Genomic DNA, 13983 nt, shown 5'->3' on the forward strand with positions numbered 1-13983 from the left:
GTCTGAAAATGTTGACGCAGCACAAAAAGATAATGTATGGTATGTGGATTCAGGCGCTTCGAACCACATGACGAGTCATGGGGAGTGGTTCAAGGAGATGAAAAACCCGAAAAGACCAGGTTTTGTGGAAACAGGGGATGATACTGCTCATCCAATTGCCCACGTTGGAGATGTGCCATTGTCTATGCAGGATGGCAAAGTGAAGTACCTTGCAGATGTACTTCATGTACCGAACATAACAAAGAATCTGGTTTCAGTTGGCCAGATGATTGAGCAGGGTTTGCAGGTTAGGTTTAACCCTGATGGGTGTTATGTCGAAGACTTTAAAGACAAGTGCAGGTTGGTTGCAAAAGGCAACAGAGTGGGCAGAATGTTTACGTTGGATGTAGACATGCCTGAAATGAGTGCTGCGATGTTTGCAAATGGTTCAGGAGTTGTTGCAGACACAGACATATGGCATAAAAGAATTGGACATGTAAATGTGCAGATATTGAAGTCTATGCAGACGAAAGGAATTGTGACAGGGCTGCCAAAATTTAAAGTGGAAGGCATGCAGAAAATATGTGAAGCATGCCAATTTGGGAAGCAAACAAAGCATGTGTTTCCACGTAACAGATATGTGAGCAGAAATGCACTAGATGTTGTGCATTCAGATGTATGGGGTCCTACGAAGACCGTGTCTATGGGAAGCTGCAGGTACTATGTCACTTTCATTGATGACCACACAAGAAAAGTGTGGGTATATTTCATGAAGGAGAAGAGTGAGGTGTTCACTCACTTTCAGAATTTCAGAGTTTTGGTTGAAAAGCAAACAGGAAAATATGTCAAGTGCCTAAGGTCAGATGGAGGGGGAGAATACTTCTCTAATGAGTTCTCTGAATTTTTGAAGAAGAATGGTATTCGGAGACAGTTTACATGCAGATACACTCCGCAGCAAAATGGAGTTGCTGAGCGGAAAAACAGGCACATTGCTGAGATTGCACGAGCATTGATGGAAGAGAAGAATATGCCGCATTGCTATTGGGCTGAGGCTGTTTCTACAGCAGTATACATCATGAACAGGACTCCAACTGCAGCCATACATGATGTAACTCCAGAGGAGAGGTTTACTGGCAGAAAACCAGATTTGTCTCATCTGAAAGTCTTTGGATGCATTGCATATGTGCATGTGCCAGATGAGCTGAGAACTAAGCTGGATCCGAAAGCTAAAAAATGTGTGTTTATTGGATACTCCCTTGAGCAAAAGGGATACAGGTGTTATAACCCTGCTACACGTGAGTTGAGGGTAAGCAGGGATGTTGTCTTTGATGAGATGAGCAGCTGGTATGCTGCTGAAAAAGAAGCTGTTGGGGCTGATGTGAGTGGAAGTGTGGTTGCACAGAATGCAGGTCAGCAATCACAGTCTTTGAGTGGACCAGGAGAGTCCTCATCTAGTGGGTCTGTTGATAGACCATGGAGTGGCAGGCTGCGTCATAATACCAGTCCTGCAAATGTGATTACTACATCACGTAAAGGAAAAGAGAAAGTGGTTGAGCCCCTTGGTATGCCTGACATTTCTGCAGGGCATTCTCATGTTGATGGAGAGTCTAGTGGCTCAGATATGAGCCTTGATGAGGAGCTTGGGATCCCAGCTATGAGAACACCTGGTGTAAAGAAGGCTATGGAAGCCATGAATGAAAAGCTACGAAGATCACAGAGAGTGAAGAACCCTGTGCAGAGATTTACATATGATGGTTATGTGGCACATCACTATGCATATATGGCAAAGGTTGTGCAGGTTGTTGAGCCCACATGCATTGATGAGGCTGTTGGAAATGTGTGTTGGGAGAAAGCTATGGATGAGGAGATGGATGCACTATATGGAAATGAAACTTGGGATTTAGTGCAATTGCCTGAAGGCAAGAAAGCCATTGGATGCAAGTGGGTGTACAAAGTTAAACATAACAGTGATGGAAGCATAAACAGGTACAAGGCTAGATTGGTAGCCAAAGGATATGCGCAGACATATGGGATTGATTATGAGGAAACTTTCAGCCCAGTTGCCAAGATGGCAACGGTGAGAGTTGTGATAGCAGTGGCTGCGTCAAAGCAATGGTCTTTACATCAGATGGATGTAAAGAATGCATTCTTGCATGGGGATTTGCAAGAAGAGGTGTATATGTTGCAGCCACCTGGTTATGAGGATGTGGGTCACCCCGAGCATGTTTGCAGGTTGAAGAAAGCCTTGTATGGCTTAAAGCAAGCACCAAGAGCATGGTCTGACAAGATTTCTGAATATCTTGTCACTATTGGCTTTCATGTAGCCAATGCAGATTTCTCATTGTATGTGAGACATTGTGATAGAGGGGTTGTGCTTGTTGTCATCTATGTAGATGACTTGATCATTACGGGGGACCATGATGCAGAGATCTTTGATATAAAGATCTTGCTTAGACAGAAGTTTGAGATGAAGGATCTGGGGGAGCTCAGATATTTCTTGGGCATTGAGGTGATTAGGTCACCACATGGTATTGGATTACTGCAGAGACAGTATGGCTTGGACATGTTGTCCAAGTATGGTATGACAGGCTGTAAGCCTATTTCTGTGCCATTGGATCAGAATGGCAAGTTGAGTGCAGATTCAGGAGAGATCTTGGAGGATCCTACTATGTACAGGAGCATAGTAGGAAGTTTGATCTACATGATGATCACCAGACCAGATTTGAGCTATGCTGTTGGGTTGGTGAGTCAGTTTATGCAGGTTCCACGGAAACTGCATTTGGATGCAGTGAGACGCATACTGAGGTATGTGAAGTCTACTTTACATTGTGGACTATTCTATGAGACTGGGACAGAGATATGTGTACATGGGTACATAGATGCTGATTGGGCTGGTAGTATCTCAGATAGAAGATCTACCAGTGGATTCATGTTTTCTTTGGGGAGTGCTGCTATGACTTGGAGCAGCAAGAAGCAGCCTACGGTTGCTCTATCGAGTACAGAGGCCGAGTACAGAGGAGCTGCTATGGCAGCATGTGAGGTAGCTTGGTTGAGAAAGCTACTAGGAGATTTGGGTCTATCAGTGGATAGACAAGTTGTCATTTTCTGTGACAACATTAGCAGTATACAGTTGGCCAGGAACCCAGTCTTTCATGCTCGTACGAAGCACATAGAGTTCCACTACCACTTCGTCAGAGAGAAGGTCTTGGCAGGAGACCTTGACCTTGTTTATGTCAGCACAGAGGATCAGGTAGCTGACATCTTCACCAAAGCATTGGGTACAGAGAAGCTCCGCAGATTCAGGGCTTCGCTTGGTGTACATGAGATGGAGTTGAGCTCGAGGGGGAGTGTTGAGATATCGAGCTCTAGTGAGGCGATGGACACTGATGACCCGCCTGGGGGATAGGCCCCGCACTTACACCACTGGCATGGTTGGTGAGATCTTGGGTGATATGCGGCCAGTGGGATGACAGGCTGTGTGACAGCCACTCTAGAGACTGGCATAGTTATAGCGCCAGCTCATTTAGTCGGGTTCACACTATAGAGAACCCGTGTATGTATTTGGTTGAGTACCTTTCATATTGTGTGTACTCTTATTCTTGTATATGGTGTGTTGAGTGTTGAGTAGAGAAGAAGAAGATTTTCAGCCTCTCACCTTGTGTGTTCTCTATTAGGGTTATGTGAGTGTGTGTGTGTGCTTGCAAGAGCTCAAGCTCTCTTCCCCCCTGCATCTTTTCAGATATGGCTTCCCTCTTTGGTTAGGGTTACACTAATGGATTAGGGTTTGCTCTCTTTGTGTGTGCTCTCTCTTTATCAGTCTTTTATCAAATTCTATCTTCACATTGTAGGAGTTATTCTTCTTTTACACTAGGAAGGGGTTTTGGGCATTCAAAAACCAAGTGCCAAGCACTATCACAAATATCTTATAAAGGAATTGATAATGGATTGATGCCCCAATCACTCCATCCATAAACCTAACAAAATTCCCTCACCATCCTAAAAAACTTCCATTTCACACTTGGGTGCACCATAGGTAAGTCAACCTATCGAGAAGGCATACTATGTTTCGTCTCGTCTTGTCTTGTTTACTACCAAGAAGGGAGGAGAAGATAGGTAGGCAGGTTGAGAAGAATGGAAGGAAGCATGTAGGAAAAAGTGCATAGTTGCCTAGGAAGTTACCAAAAGAAGAAATGGGCAAAATGGTAGCTTTAGATGGCAAGGTAATGAGAGTAAAAAAATGCATGCATATTTAATTGTAATACTAATTCAAATGAGTGAGGTACAAGATGGGTGACGTGGAGAACATCTATTATTTTTTAAAACCCTAGCTGTTAAAAGTCATGATCACTAAAAGATAAGAATCTATTATTTTTGAAATGCAAGGGATGGGTTTTACCCTCTTCTTCAACAAAACAACATGCTATGAAATGTGCTATAAAGTTGTATTTAACACTATTTTAGTAACTTAACATGATATAAATATGTCTTTTCAAGGGTTTGCTAAAAAATTCATATCTTGTGAATGGAAGCAATACTTTTAACATTTCTCTTCTAAGGCATGTCTTTATGAATGTGAAAAACTTTAGAGAATTATTAAAATGATTAAAATCACCTTAAATATAATTGATAAATCACCATAAGTAGAGGTATATCCAGCACTATAATCCAAATAGATTACGAATTTACAAAGTAGGTTTCTACATGCAAGAAAAAAATGATCTTGACTCATTACAAATTTCTCCTAAACCTTACATAGTATTTAAGAGATAAGAGAGATTTTTCATGGCAAAAAAAATTTATTACATCAATAATTAATTCACTCAAATTTCTTTCTTAGAATCTCTTTTTAGTTATTGAGTCTTTGACACCCAAAATATGACAATAGTGTGAGCTTATATGGTGATTTAGTTTAGTTATACCAATAAATCAATGTCTCCACTAAAGTAATCGGTTAAGAATACATATATAAACATTTCCATTTATTTAGAAAACAAAGTGATGGTCTCAAATTTCAAAACTACATTGATAACAAAACTGCGTATATGAAATCTTGCTTATATTTGGATCATCTAGTAAGAAACTTATGAAAATTATATTTATTATTATATAAAATTTCTATATATTCCACCTAACACTATGCTTGTAATTAGCCATAAATGTGACTTAAGCCACTAAAGTGACTAAATAGGATTCGAGAGAATTTGTTTATTCTAGATGTAACTTTCACATATGATGTGAGAAACTTATGAAATGAATCAATGTGAAATCAATAAGTAATAAGAAAAATTTGGATAGTAGTCATCTTGCATGAAGCCTACCACATTTTAAAACAAGGTATTACCACAAATAGCCACAAATAGCCACAAAAGTGGCTTAAATTCACTGCACAACCTCCATTTCAAGGGGTTAAAATAGTTGACAGCTTTTACTCAATGGGCAACATAACTATATGGATGGATTCCATATATTTAGAAGAATTTTTTGTATGCTCTATGTTATGCTTAAAAAAAATAGTAACAAATTTAAGGACAAAAAACTCCACTTGAATGGTTTTTTCAGTAAACCACTTTGCGGATGACATTCTAAAAATATACATTTTAAGTAATTTTTGTTTCTACTATTTTTTTCCAACTAGTATTAGGTGTTGGGTACAAATCCATAAAATGATTTGGTAAGATTCATTATTATTTGGGAGAAATAGATTTTAGAAAATGTGTACAAAAAGCCACAAAAATGGCTTTTTTACAAGACTAGTGTTAAAGCCTTATGAGAAGTTTAAAAATGCGTGAGGCAGTCTCTTATTCTATAGTAATGAATATGGTTCAAAATTTGTAAACTTTTGTCTAAAACAAAGAGCCTAAAAGGATAGGTCTATATGTGATTAGCTCTCACAAAATACACCAGTAAAGCATAACATTGTACAGAACATGTATGCAAGATTTCGTCCTAGTAGTCTATGATTGTTTCATTAGCTATAAAAATCCTCAAAGTTAAATTTTTTTGAGACAACTAAATACCTTATATTTTTCATTAAGAACTAAATTTTGGAGTTCTAATTGATGTTTGAACCTAAAATAGATTGTACTACACCATATATATGTTTGTGAAGTAATGCACGTCCAAAAAATTTGGAAAACAAATAGAAATTGGCTAATTAAAGACCGATCTAAATATATTCCAAACAACTCTATATTACGATTGTAATTTATCCTATGAATACTTATGAAATTGAAAAGCGTAGATGTGATCCAAAAAAATCCCAATTTTTTTTTTCACTATATACTTGGTGATATGAAAAAAAGAAACCTTTGATTTTCACTATGCATGTGTTCCAACTAATTCCATAAAGTTGGCTAATAATGAGTATATAAATATGTCCACAAGATTTTGTTGTCCTATTACCATGCTTCCACCCAACTAGCTCATGCTTGGACAATACAATATAAGCATTGATATCCACTCATGTCCTCAAATATGTCTTGGATGTCTCGGCTGTAGATTATTTTCTTGTCTAGATCATCCATTAAATTGGTTGTAATGATATTTTAAGATTTGGTTTTAGAGAGTATCTCTACCTCTCCTAAGGCATAAAGCTTCCAAAACAATACTTGGTAAGATTATATAAATTAAAGAGGTTACTTGAGTAATTGATATCCACATATACCAAATGAACTAATTTAGTACCAAATTATGTTAGTTATTATAAGATTAAGAGAATAAAGAGAGTTGGGAAGCTTGTGTATATTGGTGTTTATATGTCTCACAATAATCCTCTCTATATATACCCTACTATAATCCTCATAATTTTTAGGTAACTATATTTTTCTAAACTTGGACTATCTTTTGAGAAAATGTCAGCTATCTAATTTCCTCATGATTGGAGTAAGCGCTTGTGGGTGGTGTCTTTCTCTTCATTTGGTTTTTTCAATTAATGTTCCTTTTTTTATAGAAAAAATAGAGGAATAAGCTACACTGATAAGATAACATTTTTTCATGTTAAGTGCCTATTTAGAAAGATCTATTTAAGAAAACACTCATCCAAACAATGTATTTCCAATTTTTCTATAGGACTAGAAAAATAATTAGTATTTTTATTGTACTAGCAAACATGGCACGATTTATTCCTAGAGAAACAAAGGTGTGCCTATATAATAATAAGGGTAGGGTCATGACAACAACAATGCGATGAATGTAAACAAACATCACATTTAAAAAGAGTGCTTTGTAGCTTTCTTATTTAGGTGGAAGCGGTGAGGACGGGAAGCACTTCTGTAGGTGATGTGGGTACGATAGCTCCATTTGAAGTAACAGGTGCTGGAACCGTTGGTGCACAAAGGAACTTTGCATATGATTTCGCAGAAGATTTTAGCTTACGCTTGCCATCTTGGTAGTCAACGTAAATCAAGCCAAATCGATGATTGAAACCAATATTCCATTCAAAGTTGTCCATCACTGCCCAATGATAATAACCCTTTACGTTTCGATTGTCCTCACTAAAACTCAACAAAAAACACACTAGCATTGTTAATGCTATTAATAACTTACAAATCTCTTTACATGAAGAACATATTTATTTTAATGGCCTTCAACACTTTAAACACAAAAGTTGATAATTCAAACATATCTGCAAATTACTACATCCATATAAGGCTAGAAAAATATGTGTGAGTACCCTAGTTTCTTATGCTAATGAGAAAGCATGTCTAGATAATGGTACCTTGTTTTTAGAAGCACATTAATTACCTTATAGCCCTATGAAGAGCCTTGAGGTGCTCTTCAAGGTACTTTATGCGTTGCTCATCGTGAAGTAAAGGTGCATTGGCTTCAGGATCCATTACACCTGCACAACATGTGCATTTACAATAATTTAGCTAAGCCAATAATAATTATGTCGGTTGATGCTTAGTAATGTTAAAATTATCCAACAATGTACCCGTACCATTTTCTGTTATGTATAAGGGTATTATGCCATAATTTTCCTCAACCCAAGCAAGAAGCTTACGTAAGCCAAAGGGGCAGTTATAGATCCATGAACTAGATGGTCCCTATGATCATATATAACACAAAGATTTAAAAATGTTAATGGTGGACCCTATGATACATGGCAAAGGATACACGTGTTAATGACGAATGTGGATTAATCAAGTATTAATTATGAATAAACAAAGTTGAAGTCTATGTGGACTTGCCATTTTCTCTCCTATGGGATTCCCATTCACATCCACAACTGCATAAAAATTGAAATGAAAACATGGTTAGAAGGACATGGGAGAATTCAAATGAAACAATTGACTCAAGAAATGGGAAAATTCAAAGGGAAAGTTTGAAATTAATTCATAGTAGAAAATATATTATATATCATGAAATTGCTAAAGCTAGCAGTTAGTGTGCAATTGCATGCATGATGATGAGAAAGAATAAAGGTGAGAGCTCAAATAAATATACTATTTACAACCTGATGGAGTGGCTGCCATGTCATTTCCCCACCACCTCTTCTTGGGGTTCGTTATGACTTTGGCGTTTTTTATGAAATTAGCGGTGTAGTAGTTGAGGCCTAGATAATCAACACTTTCTTTGAGGTCTTCGGATTCCTCCTTTGTGAATTGAGGCAACCTTGAACCAACTCTCTCTCTCATGACTGGCGGATAATCTCCAAGTATGAGTGGTTCTATTTGCCTACACGGAAATCATTCCGCATGGGTTGAAAATTTAACCATGAGATCCACATTGATGGTCCCGATTGCTTATTATAAAAATTTTATATATGTTGAAACCGTTGATCCTAGACTAATTAATAACAACTTATCTCACCAGCCAGAGAGAAACATCATATACCGCTCTGCTGCATCTATGTCTTCTTTGCTATTAGGATCATAGGGCTCACACCACATGTTGTAAGGATTGCACCCTATAAATCCTCTTTGATCTTTCTGTTTCACAGGTTAAACAAAACTGTGTTAAAAGATACTTCTTGTTGTGATGTTAACTACACGTGGAACAATTGCCCCTCTATGTTAATTAGTTTGCCAAAAAGACCATATTAGAGAGTTTGCAAAAATCCCCATACTTTGGGATCTCCAAATGGTGGTATTTTTGAATCTTGTTATTAGATTATCTTGAGCGATAACAATCCCAAATTTATCAGAGATTATATATTTAGAGCCTACATGTCAAGAGCTTTCCCACGATGATATGTCACATGAGGGGTTATTGATAGGGTTCACAATGCTCTCGAGAGTAGAGGGAGATTCATGCGGATCATGGGTGGAATATAGTGTGTGTGCAACTCATGTTGTGTGCTCCAGTAATATATGAAGCGTAAGTTCATTAAAATGCTAAAGATAATCAAACCAATGCATCGAATTATTATACCAAAAGTGCACTTAGTGAGTGAGAGTTATTCGGAGGAGGTACCTTGTATGTGTTCTTGTACAACTTGAACACTTTCGAGTGAGAGATCAACGCATGGTGAGCCACGAGGTAGGGCTCATTGCTGGCATCCCCCGCTTGGCATGTTTTCCCACTCTCTTCATGGCTAGCCTCGGAGCACCGCCCAGGAGCCATGATTCCAAGGCCATAACCTCGAGTTACAAAGCTGTACAACTCATTGAGGGTAGACCAGTACTTAACCCGATCCCCAAAATACCTGAAGCAAGTGTCTGCAAACCTCACAAAATGTTCCCTACAAGAAAAACCATCACCTACAATTAATAGAGATAGTACACGTTATCTCAGAGAAAAATCAGCTGCACTTGCAATGCTCGATCATAGTACCCTTCTTGTACATCCTTAGAAGAAAAACCCTAGAGCTCTAATGAATGCAATAAATTTGATGCCATGCACAATCACATGGCACTAGAGCAAACAAATTGAGGACTGTGTCTGGTAAGTTTTTTCCAATCCTCGAAATAGAATATACTGCTACATGTTATCAAGCAAAGAGGAGATAAGGTGATGCAAAATACTCACACTATGCTCTTCTTTCTCCAACCGAGCACCTCGGGATCGTTCTCTAAGTATAAAGGCATGTCCCAATGAAATAGAGTAACACAAGGAGTCATCCCTACACATGATTCAATCAAAGCTTGAATATAGAGTGTTGATTCTATTAGTCTTTGTATGTATTTGCAACTAAGAATGATGTACACATGTGTATATACATACATAAATTCTCACCTTGCGTTCACACACATATATATAGATATGATGCTCCCTGTGTTTTACTATGAGCATTCATACACATGCGCACACATATACAAATATATATGCAAATGAATATGTGTATGTATGTACATATCAAGGTATGTCTCTATATGTATGTATGTATATGCATGCATATGTGTATGTGTATGTATGTATGCATGCATGCATACATATACATACTAGCATAAAGTTTGGCATGCTTAGTTCAAGGTGCTAAAATTACATGCTGTATTACTCATCTTTCTCAAAAAGTAAAAAATCTCATAGATATGGTGTTGTTCTAGAAAGCTTATTTACCTTCCCTAATAAGTGCATTGATGATGTCATTGTAGTACTGAATGCCTTCTGTTGAAATCTCTCCAGTTGCATCTGCATGTAGAGAATTAAAGATGTTCATTTTCTTTCTTAAAAAAAGAAAGATTATAGGGGCAATTGTAAATACATAAAATAGTGTACTTATGAGTGCAAATATTTCACTTGAAAATGAATAATTAGATCCATATCTCCCCCTCCCCCCAAGAGCTAAAATTTGAAAGCCTATCCTAACCTTCAATTTGAGGTCATAAAAGAGGTTGGCCTTCAAAATATATATGTTTATGTTTAAAGTTTAGAAATTTTTTTAAAATAGTTGCCTTATGTGGTCTTCTTTTGCAACCCTATGTTCCAAGAGGTGGCCTTCTTTAGATGGTTTAAAGGGCATTGAAGCCCTCCTCTTAAGGCTTCCAACACTACCTCCCTCTCTAAGTTAGAGTTTATATACACCCACTCGCACACGTATAATACAAACAAGTGTTCGCTTGCTTTGCACTAATTACGAGAAAGTATCGCAATGTAAGTTCTGCTTGTGAGACATGACTATATAGGTACATGTTCACTTTAAATAAAGGATGAAGAGGGTTGATCTATTTTTCTTAGGCTAGTAGAACTTACAAGGAAATATTCGTGACCAAGAGATGGAGAAGCGAAAAGAGTTGCATCCCAAAGACTTCAAAGTCGCAATGTCTTCCTGTACTTTCGCGATTAAAAGAAAGCTTATGTAAGTGGTTAATAGAATTATAATATGATGATCCGTATAATCAATGTAAGCCTCATGCATTGAATAACAAAGTGAATGGTGGATTAGCCAATTCATATCTACCAGATAACGGTTATAGAAGTCGCAACCTGGATCGGGCATATCACCATTTTGAATATTTCCTAAAAATATATATAAAGAAAAAGATTAACTGTCAAAAAAATCACTTGTATTCACAAAGATATATCAAATAATTTATATACACTAGCCTAGCAGCAAAGTCTTCGAATTTTACTATGTACATTACAAGCTGTGTAATTAAAAGAAATGAATCTCCATTGTGTGATTAAAAGAAATGAAAAGAGTGTCTTTTAAAAAACAACTTTTCATGTCCTTCTTTCGTTGTGGAGAGTAATGTTAATCCTTTCCTTCTATATTTAGGGATAAACCCCCTTGGAATGGCACCAATTTCTCTCCTTACAAGCTACATATTCATCAATTTTTTCGTGTCATACTAACTCTACTCACATTACCCGATCTCATTAACTAATAAAGATCTAGAATTTAGAGTGTCAACCTCGGACTTGAACAAAAGCATCCCAAATGCTCATTCCCTTGCCACTTGCAGAAGATCCACCCTCCACCTACACGTTATTATTTCAAACACAATTAATCACCTTCTTTACAATTGAATTAGATATAATAATATGTGGTACCAGTGTTTTGATTACCTTCTTTTATTAACTTAGTTTAGATAACTATTGTAAGGCCTTGGTTAACCAACGCTTTTGAAAAAAACAAGACTTAAAAATATGAGAAAGAAAAGGAAAAAGAAGTATACTCAAAACAAAAAGGTCAATTGAACATAAAAGATGATAGTTATATAAAGATACTAAGTAGCCGCTCTTCGGGATCCTCATGGTTCTGTTCTCGTCAACAAGGGTTGGTAGCAATGTCAGTAAGTGACATAGAAAATTACTAAGTTAATCATCAATATGTAGAATTAAAAAAAGACAACAGCAATAACTGAATAGAGTGAAAAATTGTGGTATTGGGTGTATCTAAATAAACAATAATGAAACGTGTGTACAATTCCAATATATATTTACTGAGGACAAATGTATTAGCGTGTAGTAGTGCAGTAAGTATATATATGTGTGTATGTTTTGGATCTAGGCAATTAATTGGTGTACATATTTCATGGACACCCTATACTGAGACCTGAAACTTGAAGGGTGCAACGGGTATTAAAGCCATTTGAGCCTTAAAGACTAAGGCTACCAAAAAAAAAAAGCTTGCACATAAAAGTCATAAAAGTAAATTTCCTTTTGAAATGAAGGCCAAGATAGCACCTAGGTCTTCAAGTTTGAAAATCTTGAAGTCTAGGATAGGGTTGGGCCTGCCTATACTATCCGGAACACATTCGAGAGCTATGATTGTTGGAATCTGCAACCATACACGTTGCAAGCAAGGGGTAAACCAACTTTAAGAGCAATATGCAGCCCACTATCCAAGAGGGGATGTTAATACAATCTGCTGCTGAGTGCTTATAGCTGGCGTGATATACCAAACTTTTAGTGCATGCAGCCCATCAAGGGGTGCAGAGTGCTAATACCAGTGGCAGCCAAGCTGCCGTAATTAACACCAGCTCATTAGTGATGGTTGTAATGTGCTGATATTCATTTTTAGTGCTAAGACATGATTAGTGGTGTGGTTAGATCATTTTTACTTGGAATGCACTGCTGCCCACTCCGAAGAGAAAGTCAGAAGGGAAATCCTTGCAAGAGAGGGGTGGATGAATAGGCTGCAGGTCCGAGGTGACGGCGGGGGCTACTCCGCGGGAAGCATTCACCCGGAGACGGCGGCCCGAGGGTGGACAAAACACCGGCCGGACGTGAGAAGAAGGTGGCCAGAATATTGACGGCCGCCCACAGAACTGGGCGCAGTGGGAAGGAGGAGGAGGAGTGAGAGCACAAGGAGCAATAAGGGCAGCAGCCGCCATAGTATATACTACTAGGGTTGAGGCCTCCACACACACACACACAGACAGAGCAGGCTTCCAGCTAGTAGAAGTATAGCAAGTGAAGTCATGCAGGGTGGTACCAGCTCTCGTATATATATATAGGCCCGATCACGAGAGTAGATGACGATAGAATCGACACGGGATCGGCCGGTAGAATTCCCCCATTGGCCTTCAAACGACGTCGTTTTCACCTTTCCGTGAGAGAGACACACACCCCCCTCTCTATATAGATGCAATATGTGGTTGGTACATACACACCTCTGTATATAGATGCAACATGTGCACCAAGTGGCGCACCAAGTGGCCCGGATAGACAGCACCAGGCGCACCAAGTGGCCCGGATAGAAAGCACCAAGTGGCCCGGATAGAAATCCCAAACGGGAGGGCCACCACAATTCCCCCATGCGCCTCGTTTTCACCTTTCGGTGACACACACATTCTCGCCTCTCACTGTTCGAGCCCCTTATCACCTTTCGGTGACACACACACTCTCGCCTCTCACTGTTCGAGCCCCTTAATCACGCATGGGCGCTACCAGAGTGAGAAATCAACTTTTTCTAACCGCGCGCGAGAGAGAGAGAGGGGGAGAGAGAGAGAGAGAAATAGAGGACGCGTCGCCTTCAAGGCTCAAGTTCCCATTCACGGCTAGGCTAGTAGGCAGAACGGTGAAAATTCAGGACTGCACGGGCCAAAATTTGATGCTTGGTTACAAGGCAAGGATAGGTATTAGGAGGGCAACGAAGGCAAGGATAGTAGGGCAATG

At 38.5% G+C, this 13983-nt stretch overlaps 1 protein-coding gene across 1 annotated transcript; it reads right to left on the minus strand.

Moving 5' to 3' along the window:
* Positions 1 to 7000: 7000 nt before the first annotated feature.
* LOC147614562 (beta-glucosidase 25-like) lies at positions 7001 to 13291 on the minus strand. Its single transcript, XM_086781113.1, has 13 exons — positions 12927 to 13291; positions 11775 to 11841; positions 11321 to 11379; positions 11113 to 11188; positions 10480 to 10551; positions 9949 to 10042; positions 9394 to 9661; positions 8791 to 8909; positions 8435 to 8655; positions 8169 to 8206; positions 7919 to 8024; positions 7723 to 7819; positions 7001 to 7472 (listed from the first exon to the last, which is right to left on the minus strand). The coding sequence occupies exons 1-13, from the start codon at positions 13197 to 13199 to the stop codon at positions 7217 to 7219; spliced, it is 1746 nt and encodes a 581-aa protein (XP_086637239.1). The 5' UTR covers positions 13200 to 13291; the 3' UTR covers positions 7001 to 7216.
* Positions 13292 to 13983: the final 692 nt, after the last annotated feature.

Source organism: Cibotium barometz, chromosome 42 (assembly GCF_041138505.1).
Source record: "Cibotium barometz isolate CiBa-2024 chromosome 42, ASM4113850v1, whole genome shotgun sequence".
Classification (NCBI taxonomy): Eukaryota; Viridiplantae; Streptophyta; class Polypodiopsida; order Cyatheales; family Cibotiaceae; genus Cibotium; species Cibotium barometz.